This window comes from Eurypyga helias, unplaced genomic scaffold, assembly GCF_000690775.1.
Source record: "Eurypyga helias isolate BGI_N326 unplaced genomic scaffold, ASM69077v1 scaffold180, whole genome shotgun sequence".
Lineage (NCBI taxonomy): Eukaryota > Metazoa > Chordata > Aves > Eurypygiformes > Eurypygidae > Eurypyga > Eurypyga helias.
In genome coordinates, this window is record NW_010223568.1 from 50,449 (window position 1) to 75,758 (window position 25,310).

At 41.3% G+C, this 25,310-nt stretch overlaps 1 protein-coding gene across 1 annotated transcript in view; it reads left to right on the forward strand.

The window, feature by feature from the left end:
• Positions 1-25,310, forward strand: part of LOC104515595 (hemicentin-1-like) — a gene marked incomplete at both ends in the record, with an annotated part of 103,999 nt that overhangs the window by 18,864 nt on the left and 59,825 nt on the right. The window contains 5 exon segments of the mRNA XM_010159995.1: positions 4,902-5,022; positions 5,587-5,850; positions 6,113-6,257; positions 10,310-10,431; positions 15,910-16,185. Coding sequence (XP_010158297.1) covers positions 4,902-5,022; positions 5,587-5,850; positions 6,113-6,257; positions 10,310-10,431; positions 15,910-16,185 — 928 coding nt within the window.

Sequence of the window (25,310 nt, forward strand, 5' to 3'; positions counted from 1 at the left end):
TATGGAATGGCCCCCAAAGGATTTGGAAATGTTAAGAAGTTAAGATCAACGTGATTAGCAGTAATAACCAAACAAGAAAGGATCATTAATAGTGCTGAAATGGTGGTCTTGGAACTGACTGTAGCAACTTGATGTGACCCCTCGATCGATCTCCCTGTGCCAAATCATAGAATGGTTAGGGTTGGAAGGGAAGTCCTGTGTGATCTCTCCCTGGCGCTGCATGGCTGTTGCTAAGCTGAGGCGCTTGGATGCAAGCTGAGCCATGTGGAACCACTTGTGTATGCCTGCACTGCGTTGCCCAGATTTCTGAATTCCAGGAGTTGCTGAGAGGAGCAGCAGCACTCTTACAGGCTCAATGTGTGACACCCTTCAGAGCCAGTAAGGCCTCCTAAAGCCAAGGCTGGCACTCCGTGTGGTGCAGACTGCCAAGTGGCTCAGTTGGATCCAGGCCAGCGTGCTCAGCTAGATGCTAACCAGTCCCAGCCAAAGCATCAGGCTGCTCCTGCAGGCAGAGTTTTTAAGGTTCTTTTTTAACTAAGCTCAGCATAATGCTGTCTCCAATTCTGTGGAGAATAAAACATTAAAATTTATGTATTTTGACTTGAAAATAACCCCAAAATTGTCTTGACTCTAGCTGAAATATTATAATTACTTTAACGCTCATGAGCAAACTGGGTCTTAGTTCTAAGTTTGTGCAAAGAGTACATATAGGCACTTGTCACCTGGAAGTGCAAGAAATTGTAATTTTAGTATGATAAAAAAATCATGGTGAGCTGAACTGGAGAATGGGCAGTCCAAGAAGGTCCCACCTTAATCCACAAACAGGTGTTAGTGCACTTTCAGTGCTCAGTGAAGTCTTTAAATCCCGGGTTTGAGTAATGTAACGCACCCAATATGCAATCCAGCTGCCTCCTGTGCTGCAGGACACCTCCAGCTGCCCTGGTACTTCAGTTATGAGGACATCAAATCTGCGTGTGCATGTGTATTTTATAAGTTTTCCTTCCAGGTCTGCTAGTCCTCTTGGTTTACTATAGAATGGTTTGGGTTGGAAGGGACCTGAAAGCTCATCTCATTCCAACCCCCCTGCCATGGGCAGGGACACCTTCCACTAGACCAGGTTGCTCAGAGCCTCATCCAGCCTGGCCTTGAACCCTTCCAGGGATGGGGCATCCACAGCTTCTCTGGGCAACCTGTTCCAGTCCCTCCCCACCCTCTCTGGGAAGAACTTCTTCCTGATATCCAATCTAAACCTCCCCACTTTCAATTTAAAGCCAATGTCCTGTCACTAGAGGCCCTTGTAAAAGGCTTTTCAAAAAGCAGTCGCATGAGATGAGCACGTGGCTCCTCTGTCTGCAGTATCAGTGAGCAGGGTTGGTGCAGGAGAAGGCATGCTTCTTCAGAAACATGGCCCTGCTGTTGCACGTGTTTCCTGGACCTCCAAGCTAGCTGTGAGACTGAACGTATCTGCTGGTCCTACTGCTGAGATACTTACCAAAGAGATGGGCCTCAACAGGAACAGTCTGACTCCTTTATTAGAGGGAACATCAGTTTGCTTTCACTAAATGCCTCACAGGTCTCTCCTATGGATGACTCCTCTGGAAAGATTTCTTTGGAGCAGTTTGGGAGGCACCCAACATCTTTGCAGATAAGTTACCTGCAAGCTGCAGGACAGCAGCATTAGGAGGCAGTTGCATGGCGTGTTTTCAGTTGAAATTCAAGGCTAGCATGTGGCTGAGTGGAGGCAGGGGTGAGAAGCACTCAGCTGCTGTTTTGTTCTGTGGCTCATCAACGAGCCAGAGCTTTTTCAGCTGAGCAGTGCCACAGAAACTTCCCTGCTGCAGAGAGTTAAATCATCATCTGTCTGATCGAGAAAAGCAAAGGAAAAGCAATGAGAAATCAGCAGAAAAACTGGTCTGTTCTTCTGGTCAAGACAGGTCTTCAGTGACTGGCGATGTTCCCTTAGACCCATATAGCCAAACGCGGCTGATTCAGTGGGGTGCAATGACAAACCAGTCCAGAGCAGTTTCTACTGGGGGAGCACATCCCTTAAAGCCTGCTTCAGCTGCATGTCTCCATCAATATACATCTATAAATAGAGCTGTGCACATGAAAGTCTACTCTGCCACTCTAGATTGGTTTTTCTGAAGTGTGAAAATTAAGAGTTTTCCAAAAACCCATGCATTTTTTCATGTGTCAGTTTATAGATACATAATTTTTAGGCAATTTTGTGGCATTTGCAAGACAGGAAAGCATATTTTCCTGACATCTGTGACAAACACGTGTTTCCTCTTTTTATCATACTCACCCAGCCTGGGAGGAGAAACACTGATGTACAATACCTGATCCATATTAAACTACACATGATGAGAAAAGAATCAACAAAGATACTAATTGGAAAGCAATCCTTTGCAATGAAGTTTAGTCTTAGGTATTTGTGTAAGACAGCCAGCTCCTAGACATGACAGTGATAGTTGCATTTATTGTTACTAGTAAATGGTAAAATTTTACAAGGTTAGTCTAGCCTTAAAAATTCACAAGTATCCAAAGGTCTGAATAAGTCGTAAAGAGGAATAATTTTCCAGTGTATCTTTCTGTGGATTGTTTACTCAGCTTTAGTCACTGGCTTGTTTTGTTTGCACTAAGATTTTAAGGTTGTGGCTGAAGACTTAGAAAAATCTTTGTGACAAGTTTGATTACACCATATCTACAGATGCATAAAGCTATAAAAAGAAAACTTGGTCACTGAGTTTGTCTAATGAAAGTTTAATTGCCAATTAACACTTGATAACATGAGTTGTTTGGCACACTTAAGTATTACTTTGTATTATTAACAGCTGGTTTATATAAAAAAGTCTTTAGTAGTGCTTTTTCTGAGGTGAAAGGCTAACCAAATAGAAGCAAATAGAGGTTGTTTTAATCAGACAGACATCAATTTGTCAAAGTGTCTAAACGGCTGTCCCTAGGCAATTACTTACAAGAAACAACTGTTTAATACTCACATACAGCTGTATCAGAGGTGGTTGCTAAACTGAAGGGATTAGGTATTTGAGAATGGATCAGATAATGCTCTCTAGATAAAGCTCAGTGGAATTACTTCATTTTAATACTGATTTTCTTTCACGTTGTAAGTCTCGTGTGAACAAAAACTCAGAGTACATTCTACTGACTGTGTATTTGATTGTGGCATAATATATTGTGGCTGGAAAGCTGCCCATGGAAAAGGACCTGGGGCTGTTGGTCCACGGCCGGCTGAATAGGAGGCAGCAGTGTGCCCAGGTGGCCAAGAAGGCCAGCGGCATCCTGGCCTGTATCAGGAACAGTGTGGTCAGCAGGAGTAGGGCAGTGATTGTCCCCCTGTATCAAGCACTGGTGAGACCACACCTCAAACCTTGTGTTCAGTTTTGGGCCCCTCACTGCAAGAAAGACACTGAGATGCTGGAGCGTGTCCAGAGAAGGGCAACGGAGCTGGGGAAGGGTCTGGAGCACAAGTCCTGTGAGGAGCAGTTGAGGGAGCTGGGGGTGTTCAGCTGGAGGAGGCTCGGGAGAGACCTTATTGCTCTCTACAACTCCCTAAAGGGAGGTTGCAGAGAGGTGGGGGTTGGTCTCTGCTCCCACATGACAGGACAATAGGAAATGTCCTCAAGTTGCACCAGGGGTGGTTTAGATTGGAAATTGGGAAAAATTTCTTCATGGAAAGGGCTGTTGGGCATCATCACAGGCTGCCCAGGGAGGTAGTTCAGTCAGCATCGCTGGAGGGATTTAAGAGCCGTGTGTTGAGGTGCTTAGGGACATGGTTTAGTGGTGGTATCAGCAGTGTCAGGTTAATGGTTGGACTTGGTGATCTTAAACGTCTTTTCCAACCGAAAGGATTCTGTGATTCTATGATGGCTTAGATATCACTCTTCACAGCCTTTTGAATCTTTATTTTTCCCTGTAAAAATATCTAACTCCATGCTCAATGAAGTGCAGCAGTGGTTTTTTGGGTTTTTTTTTTTTTTCTTTCTAACACCTGAAGGGTGTGGAAGTAGGTGACGACAAAAAGCCTTGTGTTCCTGTGCACTCTTGGCAAGTAGCAGTTATCCTTTTCTTTCTCAGCATAGAATGATAGCAAGTAACTTAAGCTAAATCAAAATAATTTTAAGATTGAGGATTTGCATAAAAGCAACAGTACCCTTAAACAACATAAAGCTGAAGCTTTTAAGAGTGGGTGGACAGGTGGGACAGGTTTGTGATTTTTTTTTTTTTTTTGCTAATTCAACCAGAATGATGAGGTGGAGATGGGTAATAGAAGTGAGAAGTACTTCTGTGTCCTCTGCTTTCCCACTGAGACCTCATCTGGGAAAGAGAAGAATCTTTAATTAAACTGTATTGATTGAGGTTCGTCTGTACTTGCCACTTATATCATGATATGCAGTGCCTATGATTTTTGCCTATGCCTCATGGGTAAAATTAGTTTTGTGTATGTTTAAAAAGGGATCCTACTAATAAGTAAAAAGGTAAGGTGAGTTATTGTAGCACCAGAAGTAAATGGTTTATATATATTATCATGAAAAATTTTACACTGATTTTTCTTTTGACTTATTTTTAATTTACTATTTTGTAATATACTTTATAATGGTCACTGGCATGTGACAAGCGGTTGTTGATCTTGTGTGTTTATGTTGTGATTTACCTCCAAGACAAATTGGCTCTTTTTTCTGATGCTACAGTTGTAGGGTCCAGTATCTAAAAGTAAACCTTTATTAAACGCATTTTACTTAAAACTTTTGTCATAAACCTCCTTTCTGTCTTGATTTAAATGGAAGCTGAAGTCTACCTACTGAACTCCGCGGATGGATCAGAAACTTTGCAATTCCTGAAATGCTAACGTTGTGCGTGGTCTTTCACTGTTGCTTTTGCAGACCTCAAGCAGTGGAAGGCACTCTGTTCGGATCACGGGGCTCAGCACTATTGACTTTCGTGCTGGGTTTTCTAGGAAGCAAACATTAGACTTCAAAAAAACATCCAGCAGACCAGTGCAAGGTTTGTTTCCACTTTACTCCGTGCTAAACAATAACCCTTTTTGGGCCCTCAAAATCACGTAGAACTCTGATGATGTCTCTGGTGAACTTAGTCATAAATCTGCGGCCGCAGTTGCTTGGTTCTTGGGCCTTGAATGCATGAGACCAGCCAACATTGCTGTTTTTCCATGCTGTGGTGTTTTTTCATATTAGCTTGGTTTTTTTAATGTCACTTAAATCCAGACTTTTTCAGCTATGACATGCCTCAAAATAGTAACTCTGGTTTTGTTACCTTTGGAGCTTCAGAAAAAGCCTTTGGCTCTGGGGCATGGTGAGGACTTAATAGAAGCTGCTATTTCAGAAAGACCTCTTGGAAATACGTAATTTAAGCCCCAATCAGTGCTGTGTCTCCTGACAGCTAATAAGCAGAGCACAGCTTAATTTTCTGCTGCTTAGCAAGTAAAGGTTGAAACTGAATGGTGCATTCATGGGGTAACGAGCCATACATACGGAATTTAATGTTTCCTTTTATTTATTTATGTATTTATTCCCAAGCACTTTAAAAAGCATGTTTCTGTTTTTCTAGGGATTCCTACCTTTGTGCTGCTAAATACCACGGGGATCTTTCTTCCAGCTAGAGTAGACCGACTGGAACTTCTGAGTATTACAGGGGAACTTCTTAAGACCTTGCCTGTGAAATACTATCCTGACAGAAGGCCCTACGGACTATGGAATATTTCTGACTTCATTCCACCAGATGAAGCTTTTTTTGTTAAAATAATGGGCTATGACAAGGATGATTATATTTTTCAGAGAGTTTCAAGTGTTTCATTTTCTAGTATTACTCCTGGTAAGAGCTTTTAACTTGAATGTACATTTCTCATACCTGAATCAGTTAAAATTGGTATCTGATACCTTTCTCTAACTTACACAAGTACTTTCTGTGCTGTGTCCTTCGAAAGTTGTATATCTAGATCATGATGGACAAGTTAATGTTACTATCTACTAAGTCAAGCTTTATCAGAAATTGAATTTCCTTTCAATAAAAGGAAAAGCTAGGATATATGTTAGTAGCTGTTAGTAACCTTTTGGGGAATACTTGCTTTCTTCAGATGCTCCAAAAGTTACAATGCCCATCAAGACTCCAGGATATTACTTACAGCCAGGGTCTGTTCCTTGCCATGTAGAAAGTCTTATACCTTTTACTCAACGTTTTACGAAAAATGGAGTAACACTAGGAGTGGATCAGTTCTTCAAGTAAGTAGTGACCTTTTTTTTTCTAATACTGTTTTATTTCTTATTTACATCCTATAATTTCTATTTATTATTTAATATTATATATTGCTTATTTCCTATTACTTCCATTGTGTTATATTTGGTGATATTCATTAGGGAGAGATTTATAACACCTATATATATATATATATGTATGTATGTTTGAGTAGGGTATACACTCTGTATAGCTCATGAGATTATATGGTTCTGGCCAAAATCCCCTACAATGTGTGACCTTAAATTAGGATAAATTGGCTCTAAAAGTCTAGAAGGCTTTTAATTTTTATCTTTAAAAGTTATGTAAAGTAGATCAGTAAGTAACTTTTTTTCTGGAACACAGCCTGCACCCCCCACCCCCCTGACACATAGATCATTATGGGACGTACATTAATTTGCTTTATTTTGAATTGCCTTTCATGGGTGCCTTAGAAGTATGTCCTGTGACCTAGCCTAGACAATTTTCTTGTTTAGAAACATTTCCTGTTCGGAAAATCTCTCAAAATAGGAAACTTGTGCTGAATAAGGCTCTTCATATCTCTGTATAGAAAATGGATTACATGCTCTTTCTCTCTAGAATGGGATAAGAATTAAAAATAAATTCAATAAAATACTCAAAGTCCATTTTGTATTTCTGGTAGTTGGAAACAAAAGGAAGTAGAAACCAGAAAACATTGTCAGCAGCCTCCTGTAAAGCCTGAAGCACTTCAGGAGAATGCTGTAAGCTAAGTTCTAGCGTTCAATAGCAAGTACATGAGTACCAAAAGAAATACATTCTGAAGCTCCCTTGTACACTCTTGGCAGTGTGAAATGTTGCAGCTTTTTTTTAATGAGGTGCCATTTACATCTAGTCAGCCCTGGCACATACTTTAGCAGCTGTGTCATTATTTTCCGTTCTTTAATTATCAAACCACACACTTCTACTCCTTGCTTTTCACATACTCACCACCTTTATGATTGGGCTGCATTTCTCACTTTTGTATTACAGACCAGATGAATGAACAGATCAGCCAAGTTAATTTAACAAAACATATTTCAAGCCAAATATTATTGATTACAGTTAAATAGGATCTAATTCAGCTTGGCTTCTCTGCATTTTATTAGTAGTGAAGTTCCATACAGCATCTGTCCAGCTTACTGTTTAAGGCAGGTTTGAGCTGTATTATTGCTCTGCATTGAATGAGTTTGGATGAGTTTTGGTTTTGTGACAAGATGCCATCTTTACTCAATTTTTTTTTTTTAAATACTAATTTCCAAAGTAAATGTTTTATAAGTTGAATATTACAGTTCTGCCATGACAGTTGTCTATGTGCACATGCCATTAGAGTGGACATAGGTTAAGGGTTCTTGAAGTGAATGTACTTTGCATTTTTTTTTTACTTTGATTCTAGAGGTAGTGTAATAATAATTCCTGATTTTAAATGTGTAGGAAGAAGTAATTTCTCTAAAATTGCAACAGCTTTGTTTTTCTAGATTTCTGCATTCGGTGGTGGTCTAGTAAGGAAATTCTGGTTAGTATCCTATTGCATTTCTGACAAGTCTGATTGAGGAGACCAAGAACACAAGTTAAGCACCTCATTGCAGTGGTAAATCAGTGGGAACTGAGCATTAATGGGTCTTTAAAATCTGTTCTGTATTATAAATGCCAGATCCCACCTGCAAAGGGCAGTATCAGCGAAAGAACCATGTGAAATTCTGACAAGAAAGACAATCCGTGTAGTTAATAATAATAGTATTAATAATTTAAACAAAAAGCACTGATTCAGCTGGCATTTATGGTGGTTAGTCAAGTCTAGTATGTGATTTGCTAAACCTGTGGTTTAACTAGTGTGGTATGAGCGAATCATATGTTTTAGTTCATTAAGGTGAGCCACAGCCTGCTGCTGGTAACTTCCCAAGTGAAAGCATCACATGAAGTGTGGTGGTTTATGGTGACCAAGCGCTGAGATTAGATACCACAGGAGTATCACTGTGCTTTCTGCCTGTGTTTCTGCAGTAACTAATAACTGGGATGTGATTTGGTCTTCCCATTTTGCAGCTTGGCTAAGGGAGTAATGTTTGTATTTTCCAAGCTGACTAGACAAGCAGCTTTACCAGCACATTGCATATATTGTAAAATGAGTTGGGTAAATAAATGACTTGATGCTGGAAGGTGCTGAGTTATCCCAGTAACACATGCAGGAGGGAGCTGTGTGCAGTTACTGCTTTTTAGAGTTAGTGCCAAAATACACAGCAGATGCCTTGAGGTGTGCATTATTCATTGCTGCCATTAGTGTATTTATTATTATTGGGTTTTTTAATAGACCACCACAGGTCTCTGTTTGCCCAGCTTTTCCACTCTGGACACGTTTCCTTTTATACTTCCGTTCTCAAGGCTTCTATGTTCGACATCTGGTGTATAGCTAAAGTCAGGAATGAAGAACAGGATTGCATAACTTCACTTATAACATACTTTCCATGAAAAAGAGAAGTTTCTCACTTTTTAAGTGGAAGAAACACTACCTTAATCTTTAGTGTTGGCAGTTACTGCCATTTCCATTTGCCAACGTTGCACTGTAAAATGTCATAGATTTGATGTATGATATATTAGGTTATCTAGTAAGAGAGAATAAGTAGGAAGCCATTTAAGGCCACTCTGTACTCTTCGTTCGTGATGTAATTGGATTGTCTGTCTCATGGTGCTACAGCATTGAACTTTCATGCATATTCCAAGACTGTCTCTTGTTCTTTCTATATCCTTTATGGGTTGATAAATCAATCTTTCCCAACAAACAAGAGAGACAAAGGGTTCACTAAAATAGTGTTTTCCCATAACGTGGCCATTACTTGCCAAAGCTATCATGGATATCTTAGTGCTCATCAGTTTTGTTTACGTGCCATAGCAACAGGCCACAGGGAGCACCAGGACACTGCAGAAAAACCCCTGTTTTGCTCATTTATGTCATCATCTGTGTGCCTGTTGCACTATTAGTTACATAAAATGTGGGTTTAAGCTGCATTTGTTTTTAAGCACGTGTAACCACCAGTCAGTGCGGTTATACTTTTATTCTCTCCCTGACTCTAACATTGCGTGTGATAGGTACATGTTGATATTGCCTGTCAGCTTCGCCCTTGCTGTGGTTTATAGAAAAAAGCTAAGCATTTATCTGAATTGCTGTTGTATTATCTTGCTTGCACCTCTTCTGTACCTCATCCTCCATTTTCAGTCTTGAATCCGCCAATTCTGTTTTTGTGTGGTGCTGTTTGGTTTTGTATGGCTGGGTGATCAGCGTGCAGAATAGGGGATTATTACAGTGGCTGCTGGTCATAAGTTCAGAGGTGCAGGTGGGCAGAGCAGAAGTCAGAGTCCTCCCTGTACCGACACTTCACGCTTTGCTGGATTATACATGTTTGGGATGGAGGGACTACCTGCTGTTTCAAAAGTACAGACAGAGCTGCCTGGCTGTAGTCATCCTGGGGTAGATGCTGCCCTCTCCACTGATGAGCCTCATAGTGGATTTGCATGTAGAGAGGGTGAAAGTAGATTGTATCTGGTAAGGGATGGATCCTTTAGGTGTACCCTCTGTCTGTACCTGGGAATTTGAGACGCTCATGCTGGGAGGGTGAACTCTTGTTACTGTTGCTACAGATTTGGTACCACTTCCTGTGTCTACATAGAAACTTGTTGGTATTAAGGAAAGGTGTCTTCTCAAGTAGTAAATGTAACAATAGAGTATGAGCAGCGGAGTGAATGACTGTAGATACAGTGGTCTTAGTTATTGTGTGACAGCTGTTGATGTATGTTAAAGGCATATTTGTAGCTGTGCAAGTGAGACATTCTGGAAAAACTTAGATTTCTTATACATTGTGAGGCTTCTTACAAGTATTATGATGCTTCTTTAAATAAAATCCACAAGCTGGATGCAATTTGATTCATCAGAGGGTCTGTTTTTCCTCTTAATTGTGAAAATGTCCTATGTCTGTAGTCAGGAAACCCAAGTTCTTGTACCTCTTGATTCCTTCAGGAATTTAGTGAGTATGCCCTTTTCTTCCTCCAGAGAGTCATCTAGCATGAGTTGGGAAATTGCCAAGGTGTCCTTGTCTGATGAAGGCTTTTACGAATGTATGGCAACTAGCAGCGCAGGAACCGGACGTGCCCAGACGTTTCTGGATGTATCAGGTGGGTAGCTGTCCATCCACCTACACTGAAGCAGAGGGGAATGGCTCTTGAGGCCAGTAAAACACATTTCCAGTTCTAAGTAGGTTTTTCATTAAAGTGTTTTCTGCTCACCCCAGTGCACAAGTGTGCTGATGTTTATTCCACACACCTTATTTAAATACTAACATTGGATTTGTTTTAGCTAGTTCTCACTGTCGGTTGGGCTTGCCGAACAGAGATGGCCTGTAGAAACAGAAATTGAAATCTCAGATTCCAGTTGTTCTCATATTTATTTCAAGCTGTATCAATTATATGTTTTTTTGTATGTATGTATTATCTGATCAATGAGAGATTACAAAAGCTGCACTCAAAAGTTTTTTGCTCTCTTTTTAAAAAAAGATTCAGTAAATCGTTGGAAATATTTTCTCATCTATTACCTTGAGTTTTTAAAAAGTGAATTACTAGGATGAAGGATCAAATGAAGAATAAATTGGACTAATCACAAAAATAACTTGTAGACAGTAGTCTTTGGTTGCTGGCCCCAAAATGGCTAGCAGTCATTATCTATCCAATAGATAATTTTAATCACTGATCGGTTTTTGTGGTTTGGGTTTATTTTTTTTCCCCCATTTATTTTAAAATGTTCCTAACTTAATAAAAATCTCAGTTTACAGGACAACTAGTTATAAATCTGGTAATTGATTTAGTATGAGTTGGTGTGCCTTATGTGTTAAAGGAGTGTCAAAGCATAAAGCACTGATAATTCCACTTGCTGAGAGAGAAGGAATTCTCCTTATGCAAGTTAATGCTCTGTTCAGACTTAGGGCAGTGATTGATTATGTCCCATTAATTATTAGTACAAGTTAGTTGTGGTAAGAGAGAATCCTTCCTGAAAGGTGAATAGCGTCATCCTGGTCAAGCTTTGGACGTAAAAATTTGGAGTGGGGGAAAGGGAGAGAGTAAGCTGGTCTTCTGTGAAGGCCAGTGTAAAGCTACGCTGCTCGTGTACCTGTCAGTCTCACCACTCGGGTATGTGGATGTTGGTTATTGCCTGCAGATTGTAATGTTGAGGGTTTCAGTTGTAGATGAGCTAGGAATGTTTCCCAAAGTAAAACAATAGGCTGTATTCCACGAAGTTAATCGTTTTGCTCTGTCAGAGGAATTTAGCTTAAGTAACTAAACCAAGATGCACCCCAAACGCAGATGGAGAAAACATGAAAACATGGTCTTGCACTGCTTCAGCACACAGTGGAGGTCTTCTGCAGGAAGATGGCCTGCAGGAACAATTAAGAAGAAAAGCTTATTTATGCATGTGGGTGGATGAAAACCCATGCTATAGCAAGTTTTGTCACTTAATTTTTCACAGTTGCAATGCAGTCTGAGGGAAAAAGAAAAATAATCTCTATTTTGAAACAAAAACCATTCTATACAGCTTTCTGTTTGTGTTGATCAGACATCTGTCATGCAGAACTGTAAGCTGCTGCTCTTCACTAGGGAAAACACTGGAGCTGAGTCAGTTAATTTGCAGGGGCAGTGAGGATAGAGCTCAGCACAGCAGTTTGAATTCAGCCTCAGATTTTCATATAACTGCTCGAAATCATAGTTGTCTTGTCTTCCACCTCTAGTAGTGACTAATTCAGGTTAATTAACTTGGATTATGAACCATAGAATAATAAAACTACTTAGGGTGGAGGGAGCTGTGGAAGTTACCTAGTCCAGCTCACAGCTCAAAGCAGAATTATTGTCCAAGCTTGATTGCATTTCTCAGGAACTTGTCCAATCAAACTTTTGAGTGTCCCCCAGGACAGAGATTTCACAAGTTCCACAGGCAGCCTGCAGTGCTTAACTGCCCACACACAGAAAATGTTTTGCGTGTCTAGTCAGAATTTCCCCTGCCTCATGTTGTGACCATGGACTCTCATCTTTTTCTTTTGTGCCCTGAGAAGACCCTAACTTTGTATTCTCCAAAACATCCCACTGAAGAGCGTGACAGCGTATCCCTTCACGTTCTCCTTTCCAGTCAAAGATGCTCCTCTCAATATAGTATGGGCAAATCCAATGGTTCCATGCAGGGCAGAGTCTGTAGAGAAGCAGTCCTCTTTCACCAAGTGGTAAATTTGAGGAGAGGATCCTTTTAGTCACACAAAGTACTCGAGTAGAAGAGATCAGTATCGTCAATACTTACCCAAGTCCTATCTCTACAGCACTGTTTTGTATTTTACCTGTGAAAGTCCTTCAGCTGGATAGGGTATTCCCATGTACTTGTTTCAAACCATCTTATTTTCTGTCCCAGAAATTGTGGGCATAAAGTTTCCTGGTCTGGAAGTTGTAACCATCCTTCTCCTCACAGAGAAAACTGAAAAAATCCAAACTTTTTTCTGGTTATATTGGTAGCCCTTAAAAATCAAGACTGATGAGGGGCAAAATTACTGTATCCTCTCATTTACAGAGCACTGAGACTGATGGGGACTGACTCACTATGTAAACATGAGCAATTAGTTCTGTTGTGAGCCATGCAGAGGATTAATGTGGGGAAGATACTTTGAAATCCTTGTGTACAAATATTTGGAAGAAAATTACTTGAAATTTCTTCTTTAAGCAAAGTAAACAGGCTTTTCAAGTATTCTCAGTTTGCCCAGCTGACAGCTTATCACAGAGAATCCATTTTGGCAACTGCTATGTGAAAGGTACGGGAACTGTGTCAACATTTTCCAGTTTCAGAAAAAGCAAACACTTGAGTTTGACTTTGTCTTAGTAGTATTAAATCTTTAAAATGTCAAATGGCTTGTTAGCTTGAGCAGGCACCTTAACTGAAAGTGCTCTGAATACAGTGGTTTCAGCTTAGAGTTTGGCTGGGGGATTGCAAGGAGTGCACTGCTGCGGTAAGAGGCTGGCGTAGTCCAAAAGGTGTCCTAACAGTCAAAAGATGGGGATTTTAGTCCTGTACTGGCCTTCATCTCTCTCCTTTTCTAAGTCTGTTGAAGTAACATACTTGGTGATATGTCCTTGGAAAGCGTTAGAAGATTTGTCTGCAAACCAGAATGTAAAGTGCAGGGGAGAAACTCTGTTCGCAGTGAGCAAGCGTAGCTTTTCTTGACTCTCTGCATGCGTCAAAAGACACAGTTTTGGTAACAAGGGTGGTTGCTGTTAGGGGCTGTGTTTATAGGGCAGGAGCTGCACAGCCGACATGCAGAGTGTGTGAGTGATTCAGTGCTGTGCAGAGATCTAGCATAAAGCTTGTGAACCTCGTCTGAGACCCCACATGGGACTTAAATGAGGAGGAGTAGGGCTGGCTCTGAGCTTGGGAGTAACTTTCACCCTTAATAAATACAGACTCTTTTTATTCCCTGTTATCCTTGCTTTTTTTAGGATAATTGGGTTTTGTTGTGTACTGGTGAAGGTTTGGTCTTGCTCTTACAGCTGCCTTAGTTCTGCTAAAGCATCCCACTCAGAACATTACTCAGTACAGATCGAAGGTGCAGAACTAACCAGCCTGGGGAAAAAAAACAAATGGAACATATTCTCATTAAAAACATATATATAAAGTGCTACATAGTGAATTTTCTTTCTCCAACATTTAAATGTTGCCTCCTTTATCAGTGATATCTCAAGAAGGATCAAGATGACTCCTCCCATTTTAAGCATCTGTGGTTTCAATGTTTAATTCCAGTACAGAATTATTGCAGCTGCTTTCTTCCAGGAGTGTGGTAGAAGTATACAGATGAGCAGAGTGGAAAGCAAATAATAACGAATAGTGGAAGTTACAACATAAATATGTACAGATAGGATGGAAAAAGTATTGACGTTACCTACAATTTGAGTGGCAGCTGTTCAGGGATGTTGTATGTGGCTGATGTTTAGAGCAGCCCCAGCGTAGGAATTCCTCCTGCCTGGCTGTGGGAGCCCAGCCCCACGTGCCCAGGGTTCTGAGGGTCTCTGTCCCAAACCCATGGACGCTGCTTTCCTGCTTGCACACTGATCAGTAGTGAGGCTGGCTTGTGCCACCAGCACACGGAGCACTGGTACAGCCAGCCCCATGGACTGCCGCAGATGAGGTGCTGCCTTCAGCAGCTCTCCAGCGTGACATGGGCATTCGCAGATCCCTTGAGTACTGCAGTGGCCCCTCTGTCCCCCCGATACTCCTGTCCAGATACTGGGCCCTCTTACCTGCTTCTTGCCAGCTGTTCCAGCTTGAAGGTTGCTAAAAACCTGCCCAAGCGCCCCTACACACACATGTTTGGGGAAGGTGCAGAATTACCCGAGGTCCCCACCTGCCCCAGTAGCTGCTACTCAGGCCCAAGTCTCTCCAGTAGCTGCTGCCTTCACCCCCTGGTCTGACTGCAGGAGCTGGCACTCAGTCCACTCCCACTGGTCCCCCCAGGAGCTGGCACTCAGCCCTTGCAGGACACACACAGAAGGGATGGGGAGTGAGAGTACACAGAGGGTTAAAGAGAGATTTAATAAGACAGGACAGACTCTGGTGATCAGGCACAAGGCTCAGTCAGACAGGAGTACTGACTGGCAATGTTTTACATGCAACTGGCCCCTTCTATGCCCCTTTCTGCCTGCCCCGTCCCCCCCCCTCCCCCTTGCTTCTCCTTGATTCACTTCCCTTGCATATTCCTTCATCAATCTGCATAGTTCGACAGCTTCCTCTCCCATATCTGGGACCCCCAGGTTGGTGCCCTTATCAGTTGCAAAGTCCAGGTTGGCCCCTCTTTGAAATGATGTTCGTAGCTTCGTGGTAGACCATCAGTTAGCCCATCAAGGAAGTTTGTTCCTTGTCATTGTCTCTGCTACTGCTCATCTGCAGGTCTGTGTCTCTGTATACTGTTTATTACCTCTACTTTTCCTTATCCTATGTGACAAGGTACTTGATCAGATAAACTTAAGGGAACAGATGCTCTCTCCCCATTCCCTTACAGAAACCATCATGGAAAGAACTCAGTAATGATGCTTAGAGCAGCTATTGACTTGGTTTCATTGTTGCTGTGAGAAGAGCTTGCCAGTTGCATCTTTTTCTTCATGTAAAGCCTGTAAAAATCTAGTGCGTAGCTCAGATTCCACCACGCGTGGTCACACCTCAGTCAGAGATTGGGCCTGATACCTGATGTTCTCACCTGCCTTCCTGTCTCTTCCCCATGTTGCTGTGGCACTCCGATGGCTTTTCTCACTGCAAGATGAGCTCAAAGAACACAGTGCTACATCCCTCTCCTGCAAGGGATCTTTCATCCTGTGTCTTACACTTCTGACATGAATCAGGTGTGTTCTTGTGATGTAGGCTCCTGTCAGGTAGCTTACCAGCAGGGAGTGAGGGTGCTGCTGGGTTCTGTTTCATGGCTTCAGCAAGGTGAAATCAAACTAAATATTAAACCAATATGACATTATTTTTTTTTTTTTACTCTGTATTGTACTTGAAGTTATTTATCAAGAATACAGAAATGAATCAAAGGTTCCAAAATCACCCTCTTAAAATTCTGTTGTCTGTTTTATGCGCAGAGCCTCCACCTATGATTCAGGTTCCTAATAACGTCACAGTTGTCCCTGGTGAAGGAGCCATCCTGACCTGCCTAACTTTAAGCACAGTGCGTTACAATCTCACCTGGCAGAGAAATGGCAGGGATGTGAGGCTAAAGGAGCCTCTGCGGATAAGAATGATGAGCAACCTGTCTTTAGAGGTGAAGACTGTAAAGCTCACTGACGCTGGCAAGTACGACTGCATCGCTTCTAATGAGGGTGGATCTACCACAGCATCAGTCTTCCTTACAGTGCAAGGTAATGAGGAAACTGCATATTACAGGAAATGAAAAAAGTAAAAGTTTCTGTTTTCATCTGGATTATTTTATACCTCTTTATAACAGAGTAGTACTGTTAAGTTTTTCTGTATATTATGTTACTGTGTTGGTTTTATACTGCCACGCTCAGAACTAATCGCAGTTTTATGCAGGGCTAGATTTTATGATGGCAAGGACTTCAGAAATATGGCAGAACTGGCAAACACAGCGTGGATGAGACAAAACAAGGTGTAGATCTTTGCTATTGCTCCACACCAGGAACAAATATTAAAAAAAAAAAAAAGTATAAATGCAGTAATTTGTTTTGGAGCTAATACTTTTAAAATCTGAAAGTATTGCAGATTTCTCCCTGTTTGCCTTGGTCATGTGGAGGTTTTGAACCTTTGGTTCCTAGCTGCCTGCCTGTGGGTACAAAGGGACTGAATGTCAAGTGTTTTGGAAAGAAAACTGTTCTGTCTGCTTGTAGGTGGCTCCGACAGGATTTCTGTTTGCTGATCATACTGGGTTATGCAGAGTGGGTAGCTTCATTAACTTTGCTGCTGTAATCTAGTACTTTAATTGATGGAAAACTTAATTATGGGGAAAAAAAAGAAGAGTTCAGTGGAATTGCGTGGCTTAAGGTGCTCCAAAACAGAGAAAGGTCAGAAGTGGAGTTGTAACATTTACTCCAATGGGATGTAATTTTTCTTACAGGAAGAGCAGATTGGTTTATCCAGGTGGACTAAGTAGGCGAGCAATCAGTTATGTAGGATCTATTACAAAATACAGCAAACTGCAGTGTTTCTTTATTGATCTGTTTGAATTACAACTTCGCTGTAGCCATCTAAGGGTAACTGTTAAATTTCTAGCAAGGCTGAAGGGGGGGGGGGAAGGCATGAAAAATACTCAGCTCCCATATGTTTGGAAAACCTAATTTTAAATTCTACAAGATTTTTTCCATCAAGACAATCATTCAAGCATGTCAAAGGCAGCAAGAGAAGCGTTCCCCTCCATCCTTCATCTCTTCCTGGGATTTAGATTCTCCTCTCTAATGTCTGTAGACCAGCTGGGAGCTTTAATATGATGACAGAATCACTTCTGGCAGTTTTTTCATAGTAAAGCTAAAGAAGTTTCTGCTGACACAGCAGCATACTGAGATTCAAATCACTTATATGTAGAATGATTACATCAAATATTTGGGAATTACATTTTGGCTGGTACTGGTATTACTAACAGCTTTAAAACATGCCTGAGATAACCCGCTTGGACAGTTTAGACAGGCTTAGTTAAGAGTCTGAGCTGTGTTTTCTTTCATTTCTGATGAAAGATGCTTAGAACAAATGTGTAGGAAACACTAAGCTGCAGCTGAATTAAGATTTCAGCAAAAAAAAATTTTGTTTGGAAGAAGTAAACCACTGCCAACCCTGCTGGATGGTATCAGGATGGTTGTGTGTGCTGTTATCTGTGATCGTTTTAGTTTGGTTGGGCAGATGACTTCCATCACATTTCTGGAGATACTCAGGTGTGTCATTGTCATGTACAACCTTTAGGGCTTCTTAGGGTCTAGAATAGTATTCAAAAGAACAGTTTGTATTTGACAGCAAAAGAAGGGTGGCTGTATGTAAGAAACAAAAGCTTTATAGGGTTGTCATTATTAACATTCTGGGGAAGGAAATTTGAAGTCTTGTTAATAGATCGAGATGGATTTGTGCTTCGTGTAGTTGCAAGCAATTCAGAAAGTCAAATTAAACTCATCTTGAAGCCCTTTATTATTGTTGGGACAGTTCCATATAGATCTCTGAATTTTGGATCATATGAGAGTAAACACTGCTTTCACCCCCATTTTCTTTCTGGAGTGGGAGTTAAGGCAGAGAACAAATGTTGGTAGCTCTAAAAATAACCCAGCATCTGCTTTACATGCTGCAGTGTTTTGTAGAAAACCCTTGTTTTGAAAGCTTTCAGTTGGATGCTGCTGTTTCTGAAAGAGAACACTCATCTCATTTTTGTGCCAGCAGCTGTACAAATACAGACTGAAATCTTGAATGAAAGTTGACTTTTCCCCCCCCAGTTGCGTGTTCTGTGTTCAGAAGAACATACACTACTGAGTCACTAATTGTTCCACACGCATACTGAGCACAGTTAGATGAAGATCCTGGTTAAAACTCGTCCCTTTTTGTGGAGTGACAATACGCTGCTCGGCTGTCGTAAAGGTCACTTGTCTGCAGTTTTACACATTTCAAGAGGTACAAGCACTCGAGCCTTCTAGGGGTGTATTGAGTGCTATGACCCACTTTTAAAGCACATGCTCATCTTTGGGCATTGGTAAGTGGTGGCTACATAGCATGAATTTTTCAGGTCCTCCCAACAGATTGGTCTTATATGGAAACATAAATGCATCTTTCAGATGCTTCATACGACATATCAGAAGCCTGAAGGAGCGTAATCCAGCCATGTGAGGCTACAGATGGGCCAGGAGTATGAAACATTGATGATCCTGTAAAGTTTTCAATATATTTCTCACTGATGTGTGAAATTCCATGAGCATGTAAACTCTTCCTTTCAATCTTGTTAGTCTTGAAAGTAAAATACGAGTTTGCTATATGCATGTTTATCAGATTGAATTAATACGGCATGTTTTGGTAGCTTGATTTTTTTTCTTCCTGATGTTTTCACATACATGTGTGCGAAATGTTTTGTTTCCTTCTCCCTCCAAGTATTTGAAAATACACAATTAAAACTCAGATGCCTGAAATTTGGGTGATGCTAAATATGACTGTTATGTTTGTCTCGGCTTTGCATGTTTTCGTGTATAAGTAAGAGTAGACGATGGAGTACTTTTTTAGTGGTTGCAATTGTCTGTTGCCTCTACAACACAGCTGTATAGCGTGTAGAAACTTCTGTGGCACTTGCTTGTGTTTATGTTGGCAATTAGTAGAGATGTTTGAGTGTAGTAATCTCAGCATACGATGAATTCCAGCAGTAGATTAACAAGAAGTGAGGCAACACTGAGCATTTGTTTTACTAGGAGCCACCTAAGGTAATCAAGTGCCGGCGGCAGTGCGCTGAGCTCACTGATGAACAGCGTGCAGGCCAGCGTACTGTTCGGGTGTGTTTCTTTACCTAAATGTACAGGTAGAATAAAATTATACAAGTTGTAGTTACTGTAATGTAAAACGTTTAAATGTTTAAGTGCCTGTCTGGTACCCCCGTCACAACTGAAAGGCTTTTTATTATCTGCTTACAAGTGGCACTGTTAAACAACGCAGTGGTCAGTGCGAGAGGCACCTAAGCTGCACCTGCAAGAAATAAGCGTAGGTATTATGTGTTCCGCCTACCCCTATAAGAAATAAAGGCTGTGTTTGCCTTTGGAGGATCATCGCTGCTACAACAGCAGTCTGCTGCGGGAGGATCTTTGGCCAAGCCAGCATGTGCCAAGAGTCCTGTCCTGTTGTGTGAATGGCGTCAGCCACACTAGATGGGCAGCAGGGGAAGGCAGGACCTGAGAAGATGTGAGTGCGTTGTCTGATGTAGGGAATGAATCTGGATACTTGCCAGCCAGCCAACTGCTCGAAATCCAGGTCGAAAAAAGTTGCCCAGGAGACAATATATGTGACTTGGCTCAACCAAAGTAGTGGTAACACTCAGGTACGTCCCAGACAAGGAGCAGAAACCAGAACTGATTGAAAACAAAAGGACTTTCAGCATGAATGTGCATATTATGTCTGGGATAATTCCAGGGAAGAGACTGCTTAGATGGACAAAAGGTAAATTACCTCCTTGGCATAACCCAGTTCTGTGTTCCCTGAATTTCCTGTGCTCTTTTCTCTCAAAAGAGAATACAGGCATAAACATCTTAGTCTGTGAGATCTCTACTTAACCAATTGTCAGAATATCATTCACTTAGTGACATGGATACACGCTGTAATAATGGGCAAGGAGAGGTTTGTTGTACTCTACTGGGTTCTTTAAACATGGAGGAAACAAGAAAGGGAATAAAATTGAAGTGTTCCTGCTTTACTTGCTATTTCAAATTTAAAAAGTTAATTAAATTCAAGGTGCTGGTCCTAAAGAATGCAAAGCAGTTTAGTGCCTTCTGTGCATCTGTTACTTGGATCTCTCTGAGAAGACGAGTTGACATTTTTCCAGGCTGCATATTTTAAAGTTAATACCTCAAACCTCTTATCGCTGTGGCACTTCCACCCCTGTTAGAGAAGGAAGTAAACCAGTTGAACTCTCAGCAGTGTTCTCTGATACAGAACTCAGTATTCTTTGAAAGAAAGGGCTGAATCGGTACGTGTCGTTCGCGGCAGGCTCCGTGATCATCATTACGCCTTCTTTCAGAAACTAGCCTCTTGCACAGGAAATGCAGGTTAGCAGAAGGTCAGGAATTGCCTGAGCAGCCTCTCTGGAGTTCCCTACCACTCAAGAAAATTAACGAGCATCCCCAAGTTGATTTGTCTTCTCCACACAGGTACTGTTAGTAAGAGGTTCTTTTCTACATCTGGTGAGAGGGGAAAAATTGTCTGTGTTATTAGACCAATCGCTCTTACAGCCTGATTTCATTAATTGGCCTGAATTTATTGTTTGGGAGGTTTCTCTGGATAATACTCCCTGGGTGAGATTCTTCATATGTCAGTACAAAAGCAGGACAAACAGAACTCTGTCATCCAGCTAGAAGTATCTTTACATTTTTTGTGTCTTATTTAGTTGAATTGGTGACAAATTATCTAACTGATGATTAAGCTTTTGTAATTTTTGTAGCATTCAGTTTGTGTATCATAGAAAGAGTTCTTACTTCAAAGAATTTCAATTCTAACGATGAAAGATAAAAATTTGGGTATTAAATAGAATAGGAAATCAGTGTCATGCATCTTAATTTCTGTTATTTGATTTCTTGCTCTTACTCATTACTTTCTTGCTGCTTTCTTACAGAAAATACAGGCTTTCCGAAGGATTTCTAAAACTAATTTTGGAGGAGTGGAACCATAACGTGTTTAGAAATCAGTTTTTCCAGATTTCTTCTGATCTATCCTAACCTCTGGTTTAAGACAGTATACCATGCGTATCTCTTGCAAACTAGCTTCTTGCGGGGTATTTGATCTCTCTTAATGCAACAGTTAAAAAATGAATCATTAATTAGAGTATTGTACTTGTGGCTGTAGGAAGGGTGTTGGACTAGCGACCCTTCCAGGAGGCCTGAGTGCGGTCCTTGGTAACGTGTAGGAGTGTCATCAGGTTCAATTCACGTTTCAGTAAAGTGAACAGTCTCTGTCACATCAAGGTGGGGACACGTGCCTTGAGAAAATCCCACCAAGTTCCAGAGGTTGAAGTCCTCTGTTTAGCTTTCTGTAAAGTACTGGTTTTCCAAGATGTTTCTTTATCTGCAGCATGTCTCTGCTTCTCTCCTGGAGCAGGAAGCCTGACTTCTTAATTTTCATCTATCAAGGTGTTCACCGAGTGGTTTTTCCTGAGTTTACCAATTTCTGGGGCTGAGTACAAACCCAGGACAGGGACATAAGGAGGAAGGAACCCATTTCCTTTCCTTCTGCAGGTCTTTCTCCTGCAGGGAGGTCATTGTAAAGGCCAGGCATGTGGCATGTGTGGTGTCAGACATTTTCTTTATGGCCTTTTGTATACAGCTGGAGAATACTTACGTGTGCTGAATTTTTTCTGATAGAGCCTACATACGGTCGGTGAAGGCCAAGTTACAAGAAAGTGCAAAGGAGGAGGTTATGAAAAACAGCTTCAGTGAGAAGACTCTTTGACTAGTGCATATCTGCATGTCTTTTTGGGAAGTAATTCCTTTGGCTGCAGAGAGAAAACAGGTGATCCTTCCCCTGTTGACTTTCACAGCACACTTTCCTAGTGCTGGGGTGGATGCTGCGTAGCAGATCACAGCAGACCAACTTGTTCTACCCTACAGCAGCAGAGAGTACTGTTGGCGTTGGTGAAATTGCAGCTTGTGCATGCTCCCTGGCTGAACAACAAGATCCCAATAACGCTCTCCCTCTCACCCTATAGAAGTTAAATTTGTGCTTGGAAGCTTTGTGGAGAGTCTCACAGAAGCAACCACGGATGCTGCTGCTGTATATCTTTCACCTGAGCTGATGCATGAGCAGTCAGGGAAACAGATGTTTCTGTGGCTTGTTGGGCAGCGGCGCCTCCGCCGAGTGCCAGGGCAAGGGATGGCGCAGGACGGCACACCCTGAGCTTGTGGTGGAGGGTGGACTGGGAGGAGATCAGCGGGAACTTGGCAGCTAAACAAGACAGCTGGCAAGTGAATGAAGCAAGATAATGTCCAAAGACAATATTCCTTTTCAATTAGGTTCACTTGGTTGATGCCAAAAGTACAGATGAATGTGACTGGCTGATTAATGCTGAAGGCTACTTTGTGTTTATCCCTGTTGAATGTTTTGATGTTTATTTATGCTGTAAGAAATCTGTTCTGAACTTGCTATCAAACAGGAGCCTGTGTCAGTTGTTCTGGTTATGTGCAATTTTTCTTCTACACTTCTTTCATTTGTGAACAAAAGTCCTAAATTGAATTGAATATTAATTCCAATGCATATTGCTAAAGCATGATTTAAGTTTAATAGAAATCAGCTGAACGGAGAGGATTCCTTTTGTGAATGTAGTGACAGGTTATGTGTATTTGTGTTATTATTTCATAACATAGGATATAATGTGAATCCTGTGCCTGATCAGACATCAAAGTGGAAATGTGCACTCTGGGAGGAATTCTTCATAACCCCAGTCTTCTGTCTCACTTACTGACATATGTTAATAGCTATCATAATAGTAGAGTTGGATATTTTTTCTCCCTTGTGCCTTCCCAGCGTGCACTCTTGACACTGACATAAAGTAGGTTTTTAGACAGTTTGAGATCAAAACCATTCACTTCCATTTATATGTTTCCATGTGGAAAAGTTAAGGCATATCCATAAAACTCAGAGTAACGCCAGAATTCGTACACATCGTTGTGGTAATGCAGGCCATCGGTCTGAAGGGAAGTACTTTTTCACCCCAGTGCTACAGTTGGTGTATTACTCAAAGCAGCGCTTTGTGTAAGGGTCTGCAGTATCTGGGTAGTTAGAAGCCCAGGGTCAGTTCAGACCCCTTTAACTGATGCTAACAAGAATGGGTTGGAACTAGGGAGAGCTGCTAGTGAACAGACTGGACTCAGGGATGGGGCTCCATCTGCTCTCTGCCAGTATCTCCGTGTGTGCGGGAGGATCTGGATGTTTCCTGTAAGGTCTTGAGGAAGTGAAATTTTTACAAGGGTTTGGTTCTTGTAACATTTGTCACGAGCGTGTACAAACTGCTACAGCAGTTGCATTCTTACATGGTGGGGGGTTTTAATTTGGATACATTATTTAAATATTGTTCTTATGTAGCCTTGTTAATTACTTGTCAGGTGAGTAGATTGGATCACGCAGTTTTTCATAAATGCTTTAGTGTAAAAGGCAAGAAAGGATCTTGAGGGTGCTTCATAAAAATATCAACACTTTACAAGTAATGGTTCTGTCAAATACCATCTGCAGGGCAGCTTTTGGGGAACAGTTTCAATTAAAAAAAAAAAAAAAAAGTAGTGAAAAAATGTTGGCAATAAGTCTGGGTTTTACTAGTAAAGGGTGGTAAGAGGGTTTTTTATGTTATATGAAATAGAAGTTTGGTATTTGCTGTCACTTTTTCATGCTAAGTTTAACTGCTTCAGATGGTTTTAATGAATATTAGGGCCAAGCTTGGTTACAACCATGAATGCTTCAGACCCTGAAAACTTCACACCCACCTTCTTTCTCTTCAGAAGCTTTAGACATGATTTATGTTGTTTAGAAGGTTTTATTCTACAGCCTTGAATTTGATTGGCACTGTAAGGAGCTTGTGCTTCTCCTTCCTGTGTACAAATCTTCTCCCTTATGATGCAAAGAACAAAAGTAATCAAATTTGAGCTGTCGTACAAGAAAGCCCGTTCTGCGTGCCTGCCTGGTTGCTGGCCTTTGAGCCAGCAAACAAGATGGTTAATTAGTGGCAAATATGGCCTCACTGATTCTTGCTGGTAGCTTGAGTATTACAGCTGTACATATTGCTTTTTAAATTGATTTTATTGCTTTTATGTTAAGTACAAATATTTCTTCCATCTTCTTCTGCTCACCTGAAAATATCATTGTATGAAAATGGTGTGTTGTCAAAGCACAGCGTGCAATTAGGATCATAGAATCACAGAATGGTCGGGTTTGGAAGGGCCCTTAAAGACCATCCAGTTCCAACCCCCCTGCCATGGGCAGGGACACCTTCCACTAGACCAGGTTGCTCAAAGCCTCATCCAGCCTGGCCTTGGACACTTCCAGGGATGGGGCATCCACAGCTTCTCTGGGTAACCTGTGCCAGTGCCTCACCACCCTCTCCATGAAGAACTTTGTCCTGATATCTAATTGCCACCTGAGACAAAGACTTTCCTAATATTCACGTGAGACAAGACCTTCCTGAAGAGCACAGCACACAGAATATCTCCCAGTGTCTTTTGGCAGGATTTAAACCAAAATAAAAAGAGCTGAGAAAGCTGTGCACATCATGAATCACTTACGGACAGTTCTGTAACTTACATCCCTTTCTTGCCTTTCCCTGCCCCCTTGTATCTGGATTTAATCCTAGCACTTCTGGGATTATGGCTCTGCTTTCCTTTTGGAGCTCAGGGATTTCAGAGCTGTTATGAACTATGGGAGGGACTTTTCAGGACCCTGCAGCATTTTATTAAAACAAGTGAAAAATGACTGTGCTTGGGGAAGGTTAATGGACATAAATTTAAGAAAGGAAATGATAAGGTATTACATGCATCTGTGGGGTTTGTTTGTTTTTTTTTTTTTTTTTGCAACTGAGTGGAGATTAGTTGCTGTTGATTATTTAATTTATTCCTTGTCTTCGGCAGTATAGCTGTGTGGTTTTGCACACACTCTTACTTGCAGATCTCAGAATCCTTTACAAGCTCACAGGTCTAGTTAATGACTGAAAGCAGTCATCAAGTCCTGGCAATGATAGTTCTGCTCCCCAGAGCACCAGGTGCCATCCTACATCAAAAAGCCTTCCTGAGAACAGCAGTTGTTTCCCTTTGAGATGGGTTTTGTGTTC